This window comes from Eretmochelys imbricata, chromosome 5 (assembly GCF_965152235.1).
Source record: "Eretmochelys imbricata isolate rEreImb1 chromosome 5, rEreImb1.hap1, whole genome shotgun sequence".
NCBI lineage: Eukaryota > Metazoa > Chordata > Testudines > Cheloniidae > Eretmochelys > Eretmochelys imbricata.
In genome coordinates this window covers 9,869,018-9,893,195 of record NC_135576.1, presented here as the reverse complement: position 1 = coordinate 9,893,195, position 24,178 = coordinate 9,869,018, and the positions used below count along the sequence as shown (strand labels likewise).

General features: G+C 39.0%; 1 protein-coding gene across 5 annotated transcripts in view; it reads right to left on the bottom strand.

The window, feature by feature from the left end:
* PIK3C3 (phosphatidylinositol 3-kinase catalytic subunit type 3) overlaps positions 1 to 24,178 on the bottom strand; it is a 135,670-nt gene that overhangs the window by 94,178 nt on the left and 17,314 nt on the right. For all 5 annotated transcript variants that reach the window (XR_013346106.1, XR_013346105.1, XM_077816629.1 and 2 more), the window contains 4 exons: positions 14,767 to 14,853; positions 13,002 to 13,097; positions 6,127 to 6,198; positions 325 to 429 (listed from right to left, as the gene is read on the bottom strand). Coding sequence is in view for 3 of the 5 variants with exons in the window: in XM_077816629.1 (XP_077672755.1) it covers positions 325 to 429; positions 6,127 to 6,198; positions 13,002 to 13,097; positions 14,767 to 14,853 (360 nt within the window). In the remaining 2 variants the exon portion in view is untranslated. The remainder of the gene's footprint in view (positions 1 to 324; positions 430 to 6,126; positions 6,199 to 13,001; positions 13,098 to 14,766; positions 14,854 to 24,178) is intronic.

The following is a 24,178-nucleotide window of genomic DNA, read 5'->3' as shown; positions in this document are numbered from 1 at the left end:
TCAATCCTTGGCCCTGCTGCTAAGACTGCCAAAAATGCCAGTTTAGTATGTGTGATGCGGATTCCTTCGCACTCAGGAGTGTAGTAAGACTAACTCATCTCAAAGTAACCAGATGGGAATGACTGGCCGTTCGTGAGCTGGGCCAAACTACCACCCACCTCCAAGTTGTCTTATTGACAACACAAGTTCACATTAACAAGAAATCACATAACATCTGTTGTATTCCCTTCAAACTTGACATCAGATACTGAATAAAGTCATTTAGCAAAACTGAATCTGTATTCTTACAGACACCAAAAACTCAAATGAAAGTTACAAACTTACATTAAGCTGATCTCGAGTAGCTGCATTAGGCTTGAGATCATGATCAGAGGGCCCACTTCTTAAACTTCGAGCAAGCTTGTGATGTTTGCTCTCTACTAAATTCTCCTAAAAATACACAAAATAAAAGTCAGCGGTTATAAATATTTAACTCCACTGAAAATAGTCTTGAAATGCAACTGTCTAGAGACTCACCAACATCCTGAATAATATATTACATGCTTAAGTATTCATATCTAAAAACTACTCTATCTTCTGGATTCACAACTTAAAGTGCATGCACTTTCAACAGCAAGCGGTCTTATTCCACTAACAATGCCATCGCTTTAGGCTTAAAATTCAGTTTTATAATTATTTCTCACCTCGGGTGAATGGCTGTCATCAAGGTATTTGTTCAAAGTGAAAGTTATTTACACTGCACCTAAACATGCTAAGGCACTAAAGATGCTAGACACTTTATGGCCAAGCACCACCCCAAAGAGCTTAGCCTAAAGAAGGGGTGGCCAACCTGAGCCTGAGAAGGAGCCAGAATTTACTAATGTACATTGCCAAAGAGCCACAGTAATAGGTCAGCAGCCCCCCATCAGCTCCCCCACCCCACTCCCAGCACCTCCCACCCACCGGCAGCCCCGCTGTTCAGTGCCTCCCCCTCCTTCCCCACACCTCCCAATCAGCTGTTTCGTGGCATGCAGGAGGCTCTGGGACGGAGGGGAGAGGAGCGAGGGCACTCCAGGCTCAGGGGAGGGGGCAGGAAGGGGTGGAGTGGGGGCAGAGCCTGCGGCAGAGCTGGGGGTTAAGCAGTGAGCACCCCCGGCACACTGAAAAGTTGGAGCCTGGAGCTCCAGCCCCAGAGTCGGTGCCTATACAAGGAGCCGCATCTTAACTTCTGAAGAGCCACATGTGGCTCTGGAGCCACAGCTTGCCCCGGAGCCACAGCTTGCCCACCCCGGTCTAAAGGCTCTGCATATATTAGATTTCCCTCTCGCCCCCAGAGTTTATAGTTAATACTGGTTCAGCTGGAGCCATAATAGCAACAGTAGAAGCAACAGTGTGAACAAGATTTCAGCTGCCGCCACCACCATTTCAGCACTGCAACAACTGGACTACCCGACAGCAGTGTTAGATGGCATGGTGCTGACAATGGTGTCATCAGTCGAAGCCCCATCTACACGCGGGCTCCTGAAGTTGCGGCTGGACTGGCATTCACAATAATAGAACTGTTTTCTAGAACTGTATTTAGGCAATAAGGACAACAAGGACAACAGAAGGAAGTGGAGCAAGAAAGGGATTTCACATAAGCAAAGTACCTGGGGCAATATTTAACTTGCCTCTCCTTAGTTTCAATATTTTCCCCCTCCTCTGTTCCTTATTGCCTTATATCTGCACCTACCCATCTCCTTTACTAAGGTAACAATCACCCTCCTTTCTCACCTGTCTCCAACTTGCCTCCCCTTCCCTTACCACATAAGTGTTAATACTGTAACCCCCTCCCCCATATAAATGAAGGTTGGTTACTTGTAACTGGAGTTTGTCAAGTTGGATTCTGCATATTCACACTCATGGGACTTATGCCAATGCAGCAGGATGATAGAACCCTCTGGGAATAGTGCCTATCAGGGTGCCGATGTGTCACCCCCGCCCCTCGCTCTATCATGTTCTGAGGGTGTGGGTATAAAAGGGGTGTGGCAGCAGTTGCCGCCTCAGTCCCTTCCATTGCTAAAGCAGAACCCCAACATATTGAAATTTGGACTCCGCATGGGGAAGATAGGCAGGGAGAACGAACATGCAGAGTCCATCTCGAAGAACTCCGGTTACAAGTAACCTAACTTCACTTCTTCGCGTGTCCTCTGCATATTTCTACTCATGGGATAGTTTAGTAAGCAGTATAGTAAATTGGCTGGAGGGGTGTGAAGTCGTAGTTAAAGACTGGAGTACTGCTCTACCAAAGTATCAGCCATGGATGCCAGATCCAATGCATGATGTTTCGCAAAAGTGTGAACCAACCTTTAAGCAGCAGCTTTGCGTGTATCAATAAGGGAAAATATTTTATCCAGGTAAGATGCTAGTGCTCTCTTAGTAGCTAATGAATGTAATCTGGCCTTCCCTTTACCTGAATGAGGCTTTGGAAAGAATATTGGTAGACTGATACTTTGATTTACACAAAACTCCAAAGTTACCTTGAGAAGGAATTTAGCAGCTGGTCTAAGAACCACTTTTTGTCTTTATAAAAACTGGTATAAGGGGTGTGTCATCAATACATGCAGTTCACTTAGTCTTCTACCAGAAAATAATAGCTATTATAAAAGCTGTCCTCACTGAAAGACTGACAAACAAAGAGCAGCTCATTAGAGGTTCAAAGGGGTGAGACACGAGTTGAGTTACAACTAAATTCAAATTCCATGGTGGGACAAGGTTCCATAATGAGGGATCCAGGTTGAATTGGCCTCTTAAAAAGTTTCTCACCAATGTAAATGAAAAAATAGATTTTCCATTAACATGAGTATGATGCACTGTTATTGCCGCTACATGGGCCTTACTGGAGGGCAAAGACAACCCTATTACTTTTAAGTGTAACAAATATTCTAAAATAGGTTGTATGGGAGCTGAAATTGGTCAACACATTTTTCAGTTGTCCATAAAACAAATCTTTTTCATTTGAACTTGTAACTTTTTTCTATTTGACAGCTTTCCGAATTAATTATATCTTGTTGCACCTCAACCAAACACAATCTTTCTGACTCGATCAAAGGCATATTACCCATGCTGCTGGATGTAACAATCAGAGATCTGGATGGAAGACCTGGGGCAGCAGGTTTGTTGATAACAGGAGCATCTTGTAGTTGCTGTTGGATGAATGGAGTAACTCGGTGTACAACTGTTGCCTTGGCCCTGCCGGAGCAATGAGAATCACCCTGGCTCAATCCTGCCTTATCTTTTTTAAGTCTCTGGTGACAAGTGAAAATGCGAGCAATGTATGTATCAAACGCATCCCTCAATGACAGACTGCCTGAGCCAGCCTTGAGCAAAAAACAGGGACATTTCTAACTGAATCTTGTCGCAAAGAGACCTATGACCAGAAATCCCCAAATGCTGAAAACATTCTGGGTAACAGAATTCTTTAGAGACCATTCGTGCATCTGCAACAAATCTCTGCTCAGTTGATCTGCAATCAAACTGTGTTGCTTCACTATGTGTTGGGCAATTGGGTATATATTTTACTGGATATACCAGTCTAAAAGTTTTATTGCCTTTTTGCATCGTTGAGAAAAATCGAGCGCCTCCTTGTTTGTTCAAATAATACATTAAGAACATAAGAATGGCTCCACTGGGTCAGACCAAAGGTCCATCCAGCCCAGTATTCTGTCTACCGACAGTGGCCAATGCCAGGTACCCCAGAGGGAGCGAACCTAATAGGTAACGATCAAGTGATCTCTCTCCTGCCATCCATGTCCACTCTCTGACAAACAGAGGCTAGGGACACCGTTCCTTACCCATCCTGGCTAATGGCCATTAATGAATTTATCTAGTTCTCTTTTAAACCCTGTTATAGTCCTAGCCTTCACAACCTCCTCAGGCAAGGAGTTCCACAGGTGGACTGTGCACTGTGTGAAGAAGACCTTCCTTTTATTGGTTTTAAACCTGCTGCCCATTAATTTCATTTGGTGGCCCCTAGTTCTTATTTTATGGGAACAAGTAAATAACTTCCTTATTCACTTTCTCCACACCACTCATGATTTTATATCCCCCCTTAGTCTCCTCTTTTCCAAGCTGAAAAGTCCTAGCTTCTTTAATCTCTTCTCATATGGAACCCGTTCCAACCCCCTAATCATTTTAGTTGCCCTTTTCTGAACCTTTTCTAATGCCAGTATATCTTTTTTGAGATGAGGGGACCACATCTGTATGCAGTATTCAAGATGTGGACGTACCATGGATTTATATAAGGGCAATAAGATATTGTCCGTCTTATTCTCTATCCCTTTTTAAATGATTCCTAACAACCTGTTTGCTTTTTTGACTGCCGCTGCACACTGCGTGGACGTCTTCAGAGAACTATCCACGATGATTCCAAGATCTTTCCTGATGAGTTGTAGCTAAATTATATCGTATGTATAGTTGGGATTAATTTTTCCAATGTGCATTACTTTACATTTATCCACATTAAATTTCATTTGCCATTTTGTTACCCAATCACTTAGTTTGGTGAGATCTTTTTGAAGTTCTTCACAGCCTGCTTTGGTCTTAACTATCTTGAGCAACACATTGCCCATGGCCACTTGAATCACCTCATTTCGCACATGTGAAAGAAACGCTTTGAGACCCAGACAGATTGACCTCAGTGCTAGTACATTTATATGTAATTGGGATTCTCTGTAGGTCTAAAGACCTCGAACAAACAGGTTGTGAAGTTTTCCTCTCCCTCCCCACACTGTCTTTGTGGAACCTGTAATTACTATTAATGAAGAAGAGCTGGGTTGAATACAATTCCCTTGAGGACATTCTGTGGTTTCAACCACCACATTAGAGGAAGATACACTTTCCTCGGAACAGTGAGTACTTTTAGCATACAGTCCATAATGGGATTGAAGTTCTTTAGGAGCCAGTGCTGAAGATGCCTCACTCTGAGCCTGGCATACAGAGTCACATATGTTGTGACACAGTCAACCAAAAAACTACATTCTGAGAGGGATGTTGAAGGACTCTGTGGCATTTATGATTAAAAACCTCTCTTCTGGAAGGAAAGCTCTTCCTTTTATAGAGTCAAGAATCACACCATTGAATGGAATCTTTTGTGATGGGGGGGAGAAGAGACTTTTTCCATTTATGAACAATGGGGAGTCTGATGGCACCTTAAAGACTAACTAATTTATTTGGGCATAAGCTTGCATGGGTTAAAACCCCCCACTTCTTCACTTGCATCTGAAGAAGTGAGGATTTTTACCCACAAAAGCTTATGCCCAAATAAATCTGTCGGACCTTAAGGTGCCACCGGACTCCTAGTTGTTTTTGTGGATATAGACTAACATGGCTACTGATACTTTCCATTTATGAGAAGAACTAGTGTTCTGAACACAATGAGTGATCGGAATGGCCTTCCTTAAACCGTCAGAGGGAGCCTTCAAGAGCTAATCATCTAAGTAAGGGAAGATGAAAATTCCTTACCTCCTCAAATGCACTGTTATTGGAGCCAGGCATTTTGTAAAAACTCTGGGTGCAGTGGAAAGGCCAAAGGGTAAGACTCTGTACTGGAAATGGTGTACCAATAGAAAAACATAGGTACTTGTGATGCAGGAGTCTTAGTGAAATATGAAAGTACGGATCTAACAGACAGATTCAGGTCCTTTCACTGCCGTGGGTGGAAGGAACTGAGGCAGCAATGAGAGCCATGCCCCTTTTATACCCACACCCTTAGAGTATGCTCAAGTGCTAGGGTGGGGGTGAAGCTGCAGGGGCATCCTAACGGGCACTGCTACCAGGAGATTCTAAGGTCCTGCTGAACCAGTCAGCACAAGTCCCAGGAATGGGAATATGCAGAGGACACTTGAAGAACTAAAAATATTTGACCATCCCACCAATTCTAATATCAAACTGATAAGTTACAATTCTCACTACTATTTCTCGTCTAGGTTTACTCAAGACTTAACACACTGGCAGTAGCCACAACTTTGTACTGCAATTAAACTTACTTGAGACCATAGCAGATACAATTGTCAAAAAAGTTTTTCTCTGCCACTTGCAAGAACTTCACAGCACAACAAAATTTCATTGTGGTATGATCTGGATTGTGTTGCACAGAAAATTACTCACCATCGACATCTGGGGATCTGGAACCTTAACAATCTCAGAGCTTGTTAAAATTGGAGAGGACTCATCACCATCCTGGATAACAACATAATTGAAAGGCACAATAAATGTCACACAAGTTATAATGAATATGACTTCCGTCAAAATTTACTACTTTACATATTCAAGAGAAAATAAAGCAATTAAACTTTCAATGGACAACCAACAAAGGGCATAAAGGATAAGAAAATATAGAAAGAAATTGTTCTAGCTAATTTTTGACAAAGTTGAGAAGATTGAAGGAAATAGGAAACCGAAGGATAAACTCCATCTATTTATGTGACAAATGTAGAGATAAGTAAGTTTAAAACGTCATCAGCATTAGCATTTTAGTGAAGAAAAAAATGGATGGAAATGTTTACCAATATTATTATGATGTATTGGTCATGGAAGTGCTTAGAGGGCCCCTTTGTGTGGGCAAACAATTTTCAAAACCTGTAGCCAAAACACTTATGGACAAAATTTAAATGTCCCATCTTGAAAATATGGATTGACTGATTTGGAATATTTGCTGAAGTTGAGGGAAAATGAACACACAGACACACCCCCTATACTGAGGGGTCAGTATAGAATGCAGCACAGACCACCACTTTGGGAAGCATCTTTTTAGAAATTGCAGAATGGCACAAAGCTATCTGTTTCTAGTTTGAACTGGGAATTATAAGGAATCTGCTTCCCCTCCTTACCAGTTCCTGCATTTATTTATTTTTTTTAATATAGCTAGCCGTTTTCTGGATGATGAATGAGGCAGACTAATATATAGCTCACTTTTTTGCGCATTTATGGTTTCTACAGTGCTGACTACAGCAAAAACTTGGTTTTGCACCAGTAAATTAAGTATGCATTGGAGGAATTTTCTAGGCAGAGACAGCTAATAAGTGAAGTAATACAGTAGTGTTTTTACAGGCAAAGTTCTGATATCACACTGTAAACAATATTTTTTAGCTAAGAAAGATACATATAATATGTGGATGATGTTAAGCCCAGCCTGTGAATAAATGTATGATTGGTTTTCACGTTAGATAATTTAACATTTTGATTTTTTAAAAATTCAAGTTAAAAAAGTCAAAGAAAAGGGACAATCCTCTTCAGTTCTGCTGAATCCAATTACAAAATTAAATAATAAATTGCATTGATAGTGACTTTAGTGCTAATTAAGATTTATGGTGTGACAGTATATATTTATTATTTCTATTACAGGAGCACCTGCCTGGGAGTGACAATCAAGGATCAATGGCCACATTGTGCCAGGCACTATACAGACAAGGAGCAAAGATGATCTGTCCCTGTACGTGAGAGCTTACAATCTAGGTGTTAGACAGGAAGCAGCAGGCAGATGAGGGAAAATGAGTAGTGGGGGAAAGAGGTTTAGTATAAAAGTAGAACCACTTATCTAACCACTACTGCCACCCTCCACCACACACACACACACACTTTAACCATGGCTAATCCTATATTATAAGCGTTTTCCCAAAATATCTAAAAACATATAGTAAACTCCTCTGTGGAATGTGCTTTATGATGTTTTCCCTTTAGCATTTTCTATTTGTGCAGTTTATCATAATGCATTTAATAGTAAATATTTAGTATGTAGTATATCTTCAAATTGCTGTACAAACATTAGTTCATTAATCTTAACAGTACCCCACAGGATAGGTAGGTATCTCATTTTATTGATGAGAAATGTGAGATTCAGGGTACATCTGCACTTGATCTGAGAGAGGTGAGTCCTAGCTTTCACAGAAGAACCCTGGGGGGCGGAGGGGGGAGTGGGTCAGGTGGGATTATACTCAGAGCTGCTACTCATGTCACTGTGGACACACTACTATTTTCAGGCGTTAGCTGAAACCTAGCTATGCAAGTCAGGAATCACACCTCTCAGCTCAAATGTAGATGTACCCTCAGTGACTTGACCAAGACCACACAAAAAGCAGTGACAGTTATGATAAAGACTCAAGAGTTCCAGATTATTAAAAAAAATAATTGCACACACACACCACAGATACTGAGCCATTCGCTTCCATGAGAACAGAGGCCAGTGCTGAGAGCTCTAGAAAATCCTACCCACTGTCATTGTCTTCTGATTTAAGACAGTATTTTTAAATGCGAACATTTTGTGGTGGTCTGAGGAGAAAATGTATTACATTAAAATAAGAAACTGAAATTTTCTGGACCTCAGATTAGCATATAGTAACTCCTCACTTAACGTTGTAGTTATGTTCCTGAAAAATGAGACTTTAAGCGAAACAATGTTAAGCTAACCCAATTTCCCCTTAAGAATTAATGTAAATGAGAGGGATTAGGTTCCAGGGATTTTTTTTTTTTTTTTTTTGGCCAGACAAAAGGCATTATATACATTTTAAACAAGCAATTTAATACAGGCATTAAAGAGGCTGGTGGCCCCCCATCAGCTCCCCTATGCCCCCCACGAGCCTCGCGCCAACCAGCGGACCCCGTGAATCAGCACCTCTCCCCTCCTTCCGCTGCCTCCTGCCTGCAGCAATCAGCTGGTTTGCGGCATTCAGTAGGCAGGAGAGGGAGGGGGTGGCTGCGTGTCACATCCTCGCTCCTCCCCACAGCCTCCTGAATGCCGCAAGCCAGCTGATTGTCGTGGGCAGGAGACGGGGGGGGATCAGCGAGAAGGCGCTGATCTGAGGAGTCCGCCGTCAGGCGCTGGGGGGGAGCATAAGGGAGCTGCCAGCTGTGGCCAAACTATGTCATAGGGGAGCATTGCAAAACTTTAAATGAGCATGTTCTGTAATGGAGCAGGGATGTAACATCGAAACAACATTAAGCGAGAGGACGTTAAGTGAGGAGTTACTATACTAAATTCAGCCCTGGATTATTTAAAAGAACCTGTTAGGGACCAGTGATGGTTTTTAGAGCTAGTACTTCACAAAGCTAATTTAGAAATGGATGGGTTTTTTATTGGTTAATTGGGCATCGTTTTCTCCAGTGGTGTAAACCATTCTTTTGTATACCTGTCAGGTCACAAGGTATTGCTTCTTAACAACAACAAAACATTCTGGCTACTGTCTTGCTTTTTATCCATTAATTAAATTGTGACTTTAATCAGCCTTATTCTGGAGAATTCCAGAACTAGAAATCAATATTTCATATCACCTGAAAGCCTCGAATTCTATCTTTTAAGATAGTAGAAAACATTAACAGGAGATTTTCAAAGGCCCCAAGGGGAGAGAGGTGCCCAAACTCCACTGACCAAGTGGAAGTTGGGAGCCTAACTCTCCTTTATACCTTTGAAAAATCTCCCCCTTCATATACAACCACAGATGAGACACTGGCTACTAAAAATCATAAATTTAGGTGAGAAAAAGGCAATACAATCATTAGGTCTAACATCCCTTGCATCCCAAGGCTAAAAAAAAAATCTTATACCACTGGAAAAAAGAAACAGCCAACTTCTTCATGATTTATAACAGTGGCAATCTTATAAAGACCTAAAATACCAAGAATTCACTTTGATATAGCAGTAAACTGTTCCAAGCCCTAGTGCTCAACTAGTGATTTGAAAGCCAAGATTTCACTTTTTTATAAGATTTCATCAGCTTTGAATATTTTAGTTAAAAACAAAAAAGTGAAGTGTTTCTACCACCATGCTGTTCTGTTACAGTAAAGTCAAACTAAAAAAAAATAAAAAGCAAAAACTTTACTTAACAGGTCAGCCCACCGATTTTTCTAGATTGCACCTAAAATAAATTGAACGTGAAACCCAGAATAATCTAATTTTGCTTACTTTAGTTATTCAGCTCAAATATTATTCAGCAGGAAACTGTCTTTACAATTTCATTATTTTTTTAGCACAAAAAAACCTTTAAACTGTAACAAGAATTTGCAAGTTGATTGAGTTCTATCATTGCTCTCATGGGCCAAATTCTCTCATTAAAGACAGCCTATTCTGAAACACAGCTATTCTCTGAAATACCCTGGAGACAGACAGAATGCCATCAGTCAACAGAATAAGGATGTTGGCAGTTTTGCCCGCCTTTCAATTGGATAGGGAATGTGCAACTCTGACCCCTCTATTTCACTCAAAGAACATCAATATCTATTATAGTGTCCCTGAATGTGTAATCTCAATAATCCATGCCAACAATTGTTTACCTGCTAATTTGCCATGGAGGTCTCAAACAAATGTGAGGCCAAACCTCATAAGAATACAGAGTTAGTTTTGAATTTGGTTTAAATATTTTATAGTATAATATTAAAGATACTACACTATATTCCAAAACCACCATTTTTACAAATGTAAGACCTCACTACCACTCTCCACTATTTATTCTTTGATGAAAGGTGGAGAGACACTGCCAATTTTGCAGATTATAGTGTGTTACGGTAAAGCGAAGTGTTGCTCAAGCAAGGTTCTGCTGTACCTCTTTGAAATTACAGTATTTATCAGTTTCTAAAACACTAACAAATAGGGGGTTCGATTGATCTCATACTATGGGGTTAGTTAAATCGGGGTTCCAAGGTGTACCAGCAGGATACAACTATCTGTATCCAGAACCTAGATGGACACACAGGCAAAGCTTCAGAGACTGATAAAAGCCAATTTTTTTTTAAACACTGGGGAAGATATTCTAATGAAAAAATCCTTTAAATGGATCTGGCTCTGCAACTGCCCTATTTATCCAATACAATGCTGTTTTCACTTGAACCCTATATGAAAATACATGTTCATGAAAAATTCTGGAGTTCATTTACCCATAGAGATGAGATACTTGCATTTTGGAATTCACAGAGTGATATTTCCAGAGTGAGTGATGTTTGCCTAAAAGGGAAATTGGAAGTTGTGTTCTTGCTACCTGCAGACTGGCATTCCTCGCATTTTAAATACTGCATTAAAATTAAATTGATAGAAAATACAAAAGGGGCCACTGCCACTTGATTTTATATATAGTAATTGAGTGTTAAGTCACAGAATCTCAGATTCTATCAGCAGCTATTTAACAGGCTGGTTCTCTGTCACAACACCAAAAAACAAATCTATCAACACAACTGTGACAAGTAATTTTCACTTAGACTATCACTCAGAGACAGGTGACAACCTACCCAAGTTCCATTAGATTCTATATGCTCAATAGGTGATCTTTATATTTTAAGTGGAAGCATAACAAACTTGAGAAGACAGGCAACTAATTTATGGACTGTTTTCTGCTGTTTCTAGAAAAGTGGTCCTGAATTTGTGTGAAGTAGCTTTTTAACAAGTCCTTCAAATTGTGGCTATTTCTACTTTTAAGCTGTGCCGTTAGCCACCTAATTATCTTATAATGCTTAGTAAGCCAGTTTTATACCTTCATTATATTTCTTCTTCATGCTTCTAAGACTATTTCCTAGCTTGTTTGCAGAGCTGTGCAGAGCAAAGTAATTCCATTTCGTAGAGGATTTCAGTTTCAAAATTTGGTTTTGGTCCAATTCAGAATGAAAACCCAAAGATTTCTAAATTCTCTGTGAAAGGGAATGGAGTCATGACAGGTTTCATCAAACCCCTGTCCGGGTTCCATCAGAACTTCATTGAAATCAAATAGTGTCCAGGAGCCATTTTTATTTCAAATTGGAAAATTCCAATGAAAAAATGTGTCATTGGAATTTTTCTGACCACCTCTACTTGTTTGGTTTAAAACCAAGTTTTCTCTCTCCCAATAGCAACAAAAATATACACAACACATTAAGACAGCACAAATTCAGTTCCCACTACAATCAACGGTGCATGTAGGGGGCAAAAAACATACATGTTCCTTAACCATCATTCCACTCTGAAGTGCATCATTCAAATGCAACAGCAGCACTTCAAAGATCATAGACAAAGGGAGCAGCAGAAAAGCTGATATCATGATACAACATCTGTATACAAGCACAACACTTTATAATATCCAATCTATATGAGCAAATGCCTGTTATGAACCTTACAATCATACCTTTTCTACAGACCATGGAACAAGATATTAAAGGTGATGTGACTATACTAGGTAAGCAAATACAAATTACTGCAATCAGACAGCCTCCACAAATACACTTACCTGAGAAAAAACATCATCAAGGTAGGAGAGTTGGATGGTTTTGTGGCTAAAGCATATGAAAATCTGAAAATCCAGATTCTCACCCCAGCTTTTCAAACTGCAATGTGGTCTTGGAAAATTCACTTAACCACTTACCTTCATCTTCCATTTGTAAAATGGGGATAATAATACTTATTTACCTTGCAAGTTATTTGGGGAAGTTTGTTAACGTTTGGCCTGAGATCCTTAGAAGCAAGATGCTACATAAATGCAAAATATTATATAATACTGAGGAATGCAGAGATTTCATCTATTTGTTATTGTCGTGAAAACTTATTCAAAATATCAAAATGTGTCTTAGAATATACCAATCAATATGGGGAAATAAATCTCCATTATTCGCTCAGACAAATGAGACTGTCTATTGGCACAGCTCTTGTGCAAAGTTTTGATAAGCCAATCCCGTATCAAGTCTACTAATGAAGACATGTAGATCTCTTCATCCCAATCCAAGAACTATTTTTACATAAAGCTACTCTGAAAGTACTACTTGATTTGGGGAACATTAAATCAAAAAGTTTTTAATCACTTGCACGTATTAAATTCTGTAATCTTGAACTGCATTACATGAATGATTGACTTCTGTAATCTTGTTGTAGCTATACTATTTGATTTGTATGTACATAAACAGCTGCCACTGACAGCTGTCTACTGCTATCTTGCAAAAAATATTTCATCTCAGCAGGAAAACCTGTAATTTTTTTTGCTGCAAGTTTGCTTTTTTCTTCCTAAAGGAGATCATAAAACCCGCAAGGCACATACCTTTTCATAGTAAACTATTCCATATTCTTTATCATCACACTTGACACACCGAAACTCAATCATCAAGTACATAAAATTAGAACTTCGTTTTTCACTCTGAAAAGAAAAAAGGCTAAAAATGTGGATTGTATATTAAAGAAGAGCATCAATCTTCAGCATTTTCTTAACAGTAATAACCATATTTCCTTTGTGCTGTAAGTGATGGATCAAATTATCAGATGTTGTGGCAATTACTCAGTTTATAATTTCACATAACTACTTACTCTAGGACAAAAGCTTCCTCTGGCATTATATATTGTCATTCACACTCCACAACAAACATTTGCATTCAAGAAGAGGAAACAGTTTAAGTGATCCAATGGAACAACAGAGTTAAAGTTGCACTATAAAGGTGCTATGTTGACCCCCAATGGCTTCAAGATATAGTCCGCTCAGTTTACAAGTTTTCTAATTGCTAACTTTCAAATAAAACTTGGGATCTTGGAGTTTTGGGGTGTATTGTTTCTGATTCGCACATCAACACCAGGAATAAAAATTCTACTACTGAACCTTGGTAAACAGCTCTGCACAACTCACAAGAGAATTAGCCCGCCCACCCAGGGAGGTATTGACTCTCCAGGAAAGGGAGGTTGGTCTTGGAATTAAAGCACAGTCATGAGAATCAGAAGATAGGGTTCTGCCACAGACTGCCAACTTAACGTAGGGTAAAATCACTTCTTCCGTGCTAATTCTCCCTTCTGTAAAAACAGGTATGTTTCATTGAAGGTTAGAATTTGCACAGTACTTCAGAGTCACCAGTGGAAAGTGCTATAGAAATGCAAATCATTATCTCTGCAGATCTCATTGAAATGCCAAGTAGCTTTAAAAAAAAAAAAAAAAAAACATAACTTAGGCTTTGTCTGCACTGGCAAGTAAAAGACAAAACTTTTGTCCTTCAGAGGTGTTAAAAAAAAAAAACAACCCACGCACACTTTCCCCAAAAGACAAAAGTTTTGTGGATGACAAGCACTGGTGTGAACAGAACTTTCTCAGCAGATGTGCTCTCCTGCGGACGACATTAACATCACTAGTTATGGCTGGAAGTTTTTTTGTCGACAAGAGCACGACACTGCCCTCCTTTTATCACAGCCGTGTCACTAAAAGCTGAGTAGTGTAGACATAGCCTTACACAAGCAAGTAGCTATCAACACAGGGAGCAGATGTGTTGAGTAAGGTGGTCATTCTATACACCTTTCAGAGCACAGGCCATTTAAGGAGATAATTTTTGGCTTCATGGGTTAACACTTCCTTCCTGAATTGGGGGCAGGAGTTCACTCTGTAGGTTAAAAACAAATAAGCAATTGATTTAATCAAAAAAGTCTCCAGATGCAATATTTTCCCTCCCAAACCAATATCAATTTAAACAAAAAGCAGTGAGTCGATTAGAAAATGATTATAACTTTAATGCTGAGTTTATATGGGTTGAAGTTTACTGAAGGAAGTTGTTGTTACAACTTCAATTCCACCCCACCACATGATGCTCTAACAGTCTCAAGCACCTATAGCCAAGTTAACGAATATCTAAATCTGCCTATTTTCAGCTACCTCTGTATCACTAATGCCAGAGAAAGTCATTCTTTTTAGATTGATTTCTTCCTTTAATGTGCACAAGAGAGAGAGAAGAAAAATAGGGCAAGTCATTTGAATTACAGTCTCACAAGCAAGCCAAGGCTTCCATATCAACAAGATCCAAAACCCATTATAAAGCTGATATATGATGACCTACCTCATTGATCATTTCTATTTCTCTAAAGGTCAGTCTGTCCAGCCAGTCTACTTTCACCATGTGACCTTGTCGATGAGACTTGGTGAGCTGCCATAGAAATATATAGTGATACTATTTAAATTGCTGTGACTAAAAAAGAATACCCAGGCCATAATTTCAAAGACAATCACATATGAAAGGGATGGGAAGAGAGGGAGTTTAAAAGCTTCTACATTACAAATAAAGTGGGCCTTATAAACAATCTGCATTATAAAAATATTCCCAGGATCCAAAACATATTGATCACAAAAGAAAGGACAAAATATACACATCACTAACTTTAGTTTTGAATTCATAATAATATGACATATATTAAAAGTGTCCTATTTGTAAAGCAGAGCTCTAGTATGACAATAGTTATGGCTTAGTGGTTCATTTCATGTGAAAGATTTCTGAATCTAAAATCTCCAAAATTAGAGAATGCAAAAGTTTCGTACTTCATTTAACTTTATAAACAATACTTCTTGTCCTTAAAAGTAATTTAAAGATATGATTTCAGTAAGTCTGTCTTCACCAGTGATACTGCATACAGCAGAGATTCCAAAACTGTGGTCTTGAATCTGCTGGTGGTCCATGAAGAGCTGGATGATATGTTACTGGTTCCTTCTGTGTCTCATTAAAATACATTAAAAATACATTCCTAATGCTACTATTCTGACTAAGCAATTGCCATAGTTCCTACAGAGAGGTCATGTAACTATCTCCTCTTCCAATGGCAGTCTATGAGACAATCTATTAATTGTGGTCCACACTGTACAGTTCAAGAAGAAACATGGAAGAAAGCAGTTTGTCAATCATTTGGGGGTGCAATAAAAGCTTACAAGAAACGGCAAGAGGCACAGGCACATACAAGTAGGAGCACTGGGCCCTCCTAAAGCTAAGAAATTAGGAAAGCCTTGAAATACAGTAAAGTTACCATCTTTTTTGCCAGAACAATAGAAATTATAGTATGTAGAATGTAAGGTAAAATTTTTAACACAAGTTATTTCTGAAAATTAGACACACATACTTTTGATTTTTTTACCTTTCATATCCAGCAAAAGTCCTCAGTCTTTATAGCAGAAATAAGATAATGTATTATATTACACTATAAGGCTTGAAGACTTGTAAATTAAAGACTCCTGCAAGGCAACTGACTTGTTAATTTTGTATTTTTCTAGTGTGGTGGGGGGGGTTGTTTGTTCTTTTAAATAATCAGAATGTACCATGGCCTGCATTAAATGGATCTAAAATTAGGTAACTGACAAGGATCAAAATGTAACTGTAAACAGATAATCATGCAGCATTTTCTAGTGGGGTCCTGTAAAGATCTATTCTGGGCCCTACACTATTTAACATTTTTATCAATGATTTGCAGGGTTGCCAACTTTGGTTGGACGAATTCCTGGAGATTTCATCACATGACAATCTTTAATTAAAGATTAATCTTTAATTCCTAGAGACTCCTGGACAATCCTGGAGGGTTGGCAACCCTAATACTTGGAAGGGCACATAATATCAACACAAAGTCTGAAATGACAAAGATTGGGGAGTAGTAAAAAAATGGATATGACAGGTCACTCAGAGTAATCTGGATGGTTTGGTAAACTGGGCACAAGCAAACAAAATGCATTTCAATATTGCCAAATATGAAGTTATACCCTAGGGAAAAAAGAACGGAGGTCATACATACATGTAGGCTCTATCCTGGGAAGCAGTGCGACTGAAAAATTCCTGTGGGTCATTGCAGATAATCAGCAGCAAATTAGCTCCAAAGAGATAGTGATACCAAAAGGGCTAATGTGATCCTTGGATATATAAACAGCGGTATCTCAAGCAGAAGTAGAAGGATTATATTACTTTAGTATTTGGCACTGATGCAACTGCTCCTAGAATACTGTCTGCAGTTTTGGAGTGAACAATTCAAGGTAGATGATGATAAATTGGACAGGGTTCAGAGAAGAGCCACAAGAATGATTAAACAGTTGGAAAACATATCTTATTGTGACAGACTCAAAGAGCTCAATCTATTTAGCTTAAACTGAAGGTTAGACTCTGATTTAAGTCACCCCTAAGTACTTACATGGGGAACAAATATTTGATAATGGGCTTTTCAATCTAGCACACAAAAGATATAACCTGATCCAACGGTTGGCAACTGAAGCTAGACAAATTCAGACCAGAAATAAAGTGTAAATTTTTAACAGTGAGGATAAACAATCACTGAACAATTTACCAATGGCAATGCTTTATTCTCCATCATTGGCAATTTTTAAAATCAAGTTTGGATGTTTTTCTAAAAGATATGCACTAGTTCAAAAAGAAATTAAATTCAGGGAAGTAAAATGCAGGTCAGACTAAATGATCACAGGAGTCCTTTCTGGCCTCATAATCTATGAAAAGTTATGTTAGTACTTCTGTTAAGCAAATTATTATGGCTCAGCAACTGTTCATAGCCAATATACCAGTAATTCAAATATGGACAACAACAACAACAAAAAGCATTGAGTGCAAAGCATAAAACAGCTCAGTTGCCTTATAAAAATCTATTAAGTGGAACTACACGGGCATAGTACGCTATCAAAATACATGCACAATATTCTGCTGCTATGTAGCTGTCCTAGCACCATTCTGCAAGTCTAAAACGTAAGGGCTGAAAAGTGAAGTATTGCTTTTTCCAATGTGTGTCTATAGACAGGCTCAATGAGTATTAGGATAACTTATTTTATATATAATATGCATGCTGTGTATTTACATTGGGTAAAGAAAAGTAGACAAACATTTAAATTTCTTTTACTCTTTTCACAAGATACTTTCTTTTGACTGGGGGGAAGGGGAGTGAAGAACAGGAGGGGAAAAAAAAAAAACTCAGTCCAGCCAGAAGTTTCTCTTCCTTTCTGTAATTACCGTAGCACCTTCAGGCCCAAATCAGGGCCCATTGTGATCGTATTGTACAAACATGTAATGAATAAATTGCATGGAGTTGGCAATAATTTCAAAAGTCACGAGTCAAAAGAAAAAGATTTTTTTACACCTTATTTAAGTCAGTCAAAGTATATTTTTTTTAAAAAAACCTGCCACATGTTGTTGGGTTTTTTGCCTTTATAGAGAGAAGCTGCATGCCCCCAATTTGCGTGCAATCATCACAGAGCTAAAATTCAACCTTAGATGCACACAGTTTAAACCTAACTGTTCACTACCTGGAAAGGATTTTGCTTACTCTCTCCTTTCACCTTAGGTGTGGGGAACTACCATTGTACCCCTCTCTCTACCTGGACAGGACTGAATTAGAACCACTGCCTCTTCTCTCTCTCCATGATCTCCCTCAAGTCTTCTGTCCCTATCACCCGCATCCATTTGCCTCCCCATATTTCCTTCTTATTCTGCTACATATTTGTCTCCTTCTCTGCCATGCCACATTTCCCTGTATCTGCTACTAAAATTCCTTTGATTCCTGACATATTCTCCCTCCCTGTTGCTCCCATCATTCCATTCTCAACACCTCCCACATTCTCCTGCTTATTCCTCAGATGGCAGCTAAGGCAGCCACCATGTTCCCTGAGCAAGCTACCTTCAGCCATTGGAAGCAATGAGGGATGGTAGCATCACTTTCAGTTAAAGAAACCTGGAGGCCATCTTGCTGTGGGCAGTCTGTGGCTTCAGTACACTGAAACTAACGGAAAACAGCTAATTTGGTAAGGGTACAACTTCAAAAGACTGAAAGCAGGAATTAGAATGACAAGAATCCTTTTAAAAAAATTACCTAAATGAGGAACTGTAGTTCCCATGGTAACAACTAAAAGATTATGATTATGCAGGATTGGTTAACTTTCAGCTGTGCGTGTGTGTGATCTGTGGATCCTTCCAGTAAATCCCCCAACATTTGCACCTGCTCAAATCTAATCTACAAATTAAACTGTACAGCAGGGAGGTAGAGCACAGCAATTCTCTCTCAGTATATTGGACAGTATGGTAGTCTTCAGACACAGATTTTTTAAATTACAGCTATATTTTCCATCCCTCCCATCGCAACAATGCAGAGTCCCTCAAATTATAAATCTTGAAGTATTCTTTTACCAGGGCCAGTCTCTCCACTCTAGCAAGCTTCACCAAAGCTGGAGGAAAACGAAGAAACCAAGGTTATGACATCCAAAAGCCAGCATAACTCAAAGTTGAATTTTGCTATCTATATAGCATTACTGGAATAGAGGATGGTAGACAGGTTGAAAGCCAAGTTTGTTCATTGGAAGCAGTTTATTAATGGTTTCCTTGAGATTAGTTATTTGATTACTGCTCTGGATATTTGTGTGGAAGGCTGAAATGGTGTTGCTGAAATCAAATCCTACTTACTCTGGTAATCCATCACGGCTAAATGTTATATACGTGACCACCATTCACTGGATTCAAACTTGCAATGTTTTCCATTTGTCTGAATATACAGCACTGAGCTTTTTCAAGATGATTAAAGAAATAGATTTGCCAAATAAGGGTCCCATATCCTTTGTAGATTTTTTTTTCTCTCTTCTGAATCACCATGTTTCTTCCTCATTTCTCAAATTGGTGCTGCTGGGGTAAGTTTCCATTTAGAGGAAAATTCCTTTTATTTCTGAGGTGGGGAGGAGTTTCCCCCTCCAGTTAGAGTACAAACAGTGCCTTCACTGGTGTTATATAATCAATCAATACAACTCCATTTAAAGATAATACTATACTGTCTTGTACAGGGCACTACTTCGTCCCAAGCACACAAGCTGGGGTGAGGAGTCAACCACATCTTCTCCTCCCCTCAAACATCGCTGCATAATAAAGGGATGGACACACAAAAGGAAGAGATGCCTTGCAGAAGGTAGGTTCCCTATTATTTTGAGGGCTGGGTTTACCCACAGCCTGGAAGAGTTTAACTCTTTTTGCTTATATTAGCATATCAAGGTTCTCTAATGTTGAACAGGTTTTACTACTTGTGGCAGCAATTTGTTTCTGCTCAGGCCTCCCCCCAAGTTTGTAGGGATACTGCCAGGGAAGAATGACTTCTAGAGTAAGGGATGTTGAAGCACCTCTAACGTATTTCTATATAAGGTCACAGAGATAAAGCAAGAACAGGCCCTAAGGAGCAGGGATGCCAATCTGGTGGCAACTCAATGAACATATGGAATATTTCTGGAAGCCCCCTTGCAATGGAAAGAAACCTATGTCTATTTATAAAAAAAATACCTTTAGCCAACTTCTGTGAAAATTCTAACTGGAAAGGATGAGAGCGTGTACAGATATCTATGCCCACACCGCACGAGCGTGCTTTCAGGCATGTCTCGAGAATGGTGTTGGTTAATATTAGAAATGGCAAATTTGACTATCGAAAGCTTTAACCAAGTAAGCAACCATAAAAAACCCAGCCCTTGATTAAAGGTAATTTCACATCAAAAAAATCACAGTTCATAGCAGAGTGGGAAGGTTTCTTATTAATAAATGTTAGACTGCTTAGTGTCAGAAGCATGCACTCCCAAAACCAGGTGCTGACAAGCTTTGCCCTCTTGCTACTTACTTCCTCCATATGTTCCTTGTCAGGCTCCTATATTAAAGAAACTTGTTAATTAACATGTTAAAGGACTGTGATTTCCAAATATTTAATTGGAATTTAATATTGTATTTTATCAGAATTTTACCACATGGGGAGTTAATGGCACTCACTATCCCTCAAGAGAAGCTTATTGCATCACAGGATCAGGTTGATAGTGAATACAATCCCCCTACAGCCCCCTTACTTGCTTCTGTATCATGAATGCTTGGTTATATCCACAAACAAGTGAGGAGAGCTCACCTCAGCTCAATCTTAAGTGCCAGGAAAAGAAAATTTAAATGCATCAAAAGAAACAGACCAAAATAAACCTTATCTTTTGAAACTTCTGAATCATACCACACATCTATATTTTAAATTCATACCTAAACCAAATCCACCCAAGATATTGCTACTCCTTTCCTCTTTAAATCAATACACAAAAGGGGGCGAAAAAAATCACGTGCTTCTCCTTCACAATACATTGTCTGTCCTTAAAGACAAAATACACTTGGTTTCTTTTACTGAAAATCTTTTTTAGATTTGCCAGATCGTGTAATCCTATAAGATAAATATAGCTTCAGGGGTGGGGCACCAAATAAAATATGCAGAAGAGAGGACAAAGATCTTGAGCGTAGTGCTTCTAAATTAACTTCACATTTTACATAAGGATCTAATATAATTTTGGTCAAGAGATGTTTACTTTATGACCTTTTTAGTGAAGTTTTTGAAAAGATTAGTAGATTCTTGAAGACTTTTCCTCACCTATTTTTTTTTTTTTTTTTTAAAGCCATTGCTTCAGTAAGGAAACTATACATAAATATTAGTAGCTTTTTAGGGCTCAATCTTAGATTGTCAAAAACTCAATTTGATACCTTACCCACCTTGGCTAATATCTTTTATTGGACCAAGTTCTGTTGGTGAGAGAGAAGTTGGTCCAATAAAAGATATTACTTTTCACCCACCTGGTCTCTGTAATATCCTGGGACCAACACAGCTACAACATCACTGCATCTAAAAACTTCATTTAGTACACTTGCTATCATAGATCTCTGGACAAAGATAAAAGGTTCTGACAGCCTCAGACGCTGCTAAGCAATCTAATATTAAGTGATAACCAAGATTTTACTGAGGAATGTGAGGAAGAAATCACATTCAACTGCACCATGAAAGTACATCACAACACTGCAGAAGAAATACATTTGTTTCAAACAACTTGTGGGTTTGGTTTTATAAAAGTAGCTTTGATCATGATTCTGCATCTCAAACTCTTTTACTCTTTACACTGCAGAATCAATTATCTAAATTATGCTTCATGAACCTAAGCAAAAGTCTTCATAAAGGCTTAATTTACTGGAGATACTTAAAAAAATCCTGGGATGGACAAAGCATGAGATTTACTAAGTTTTTAAAATGCTTTGAACAGCAGCTGACACTGCCAGCACAGCCTGACTCTAGCCACTGCAGGAAGGAGGCCTCAACATAAGTATTTCTACCATGAGTCAACCACTACCACATAGGTCTTGAGGACACTACACAGGTCTTTCTTCTTCACTAGGAGGCAATGATGCTGCAGGTCTGTACAGAAAAGTGCATTTGATAACCATTGGGAAAAAAATCATCCTATTCCCCATGGTACTAAGACTGGCTCTGTAGCCCAATATCAGCCTTCACTGCAACAAGTTCAAGCTATCAGAGGGGTAGCCGTATCAGTCTGTATCCACAAAAACAACGAGGAGTCCGGTGGCACCTTAAAAGCTAACAGATTTATTTGAGCATAAGCTTTCGTGGGTAAAAAAATCACTTCTTCAGATGCATAGAGTTCAAGCTGTTTGTCCTTGCCTTAAGGCTAAGCATTTTAACCTCACCCTATCCAGCTACTCTATATTGTGTCAACTGTCCCCATCACTCCACCAGCAATGTCAGCCTTGACAGATCTCTTCTCTCACGAGCACCTCTTCACTTTCCCCTAGAACAGGAGTTCTGAACCTTTTTCTTTCTGAACCTCCCCCCACTACCCAACATGCTATAGAAATTCCACGGTCCAGTTGTGCCACAACTGCTTTTCTGCATAGAAAAGCTGGGTCTGGCGTTAGTGAGCAGCAAGCAGGGCAACTGCTCAGGGCCCATGCCACAGGAAGCATCGCAAAGCTAAGTTGCTCAGTCTTCGGCTTTAGCCCCAGGTGGTGGAGCTTGGGTCCCAGGCTGCAGTCCTGCACAGCGGGGTTTGGCTTTCTGCCTTGGGTCCTAGCAAGTCTAACACCAGCCATGCTTGATGGACCCCCTGAAACCTGCTAGCGCTTCCCCAGGAGGCCTCGGTCCCCTGGTTGAGGACCATTGCCTAGAATACATAAGGGGTGGAATGAACGGCACTGATCTACATTATAATAAATCCAAACTTTGGTTTCTATGCTATGGTCTGCCAGTCATCTTTTGTGACAGATGTCTGATCTCTCGGTACTCAGCAAAAAGAGTCACCAACTCATTTCACATCAGATCAAACACCTATTAACTTTTGATCTGATGTCAGAGAGCGATACCATGGGTGATGCATATGCCAGATACAATAAGCAATGCTGCTTTCAATTTGAATGAGCTGGTACTGTAATTACTTTTTGTACTAGCCTTTCATCGCAACAGATCTGGATTCAAATCTAGGCCAGGACCCTCATGAAAATGAGTACAATATTCACTTCTTTAATATTTGTCCATTTCACAAATTCTGTACTTAAAATCAGCATGATATGCTGAACCACCAGTTAGAAGGAACCAGGGTAGATTTGATTTAAATGAAATTGATTTAAATCATGATTTAAATCACTAGTCAGGAAGACTCGATTTAATCATGGTTTTCTACATAAAAGTGCGTTCTCGTTGGTTGTTATAACCTTCATACATATTCTTCACAACTCAGAGATAGATGTAGATTTAATTTTTAGAAGGTACACGCTATACATGTTTAAATAATGATTTATTTTGAAAATTTTTCAGATTAGTTTTACAGCTATATCAGAAAATGAATGATCGTTTGGTTATTTCGTTTACCAAAGGTAATTGAATCAGATATATATGAAGTCTTTTGGGGGGGGGGGGGGGGTAAACTATCTCTGATTCAACAGGTTAATCAATATTTGGAGGATTTTTGTGCCATGCTGTATTAGGAGGAGAATGTCACCAGACAGTCATTTAAATTGTGTTATTTAACTAAAACAACAACGTTAAGTATTCTCGATTTTTTTCTTCAACAGCAAACATAATATTTTAACAAAACAAGCATATATCCCTCGCTTCTCACATTTATCTCCAGACTTCTTCTTCCTGTCCATATCTATTCTGCCCCCAACAATCTTCTATTCATTGAACTTTTTGAAACTTTGCACTTTTAGAGAGAGGTAAGGGATTGACTCCGTGTACACAAATTTGCAGAAGGGCAATAGAGTTGAGGTCTGTTATTTCTCATCTCTATATATTATTTATTTTAAAACATTTTTGCTGTTAACAAGCATGTTACCTCTTGAGACACAAATCCGCAGTTTGAAAACTGCGAAACTAAGCATCTCTGATGGTATCGTCTAGACTGAGCACTGAGTCCCATTGAGTAGATAGAAATAATCTATACAGAAGCCCCTGGAACCCCATAAGATTGGGTCCCTAATCCATGAACTATTGGAAGTCATTTACAAAACTTTTCTTAAACATTACAGGAATATATTGTCTCATACTATAGAATTCGAATTTATAATCCCTATTCCATGACGAGATATCTTTGAGCTATAATGGATCTTAATTAAAAATATCTTTAGGTGGATTTTTTTGATAAAATGCTTTGAGGAAAAAACCTAATTT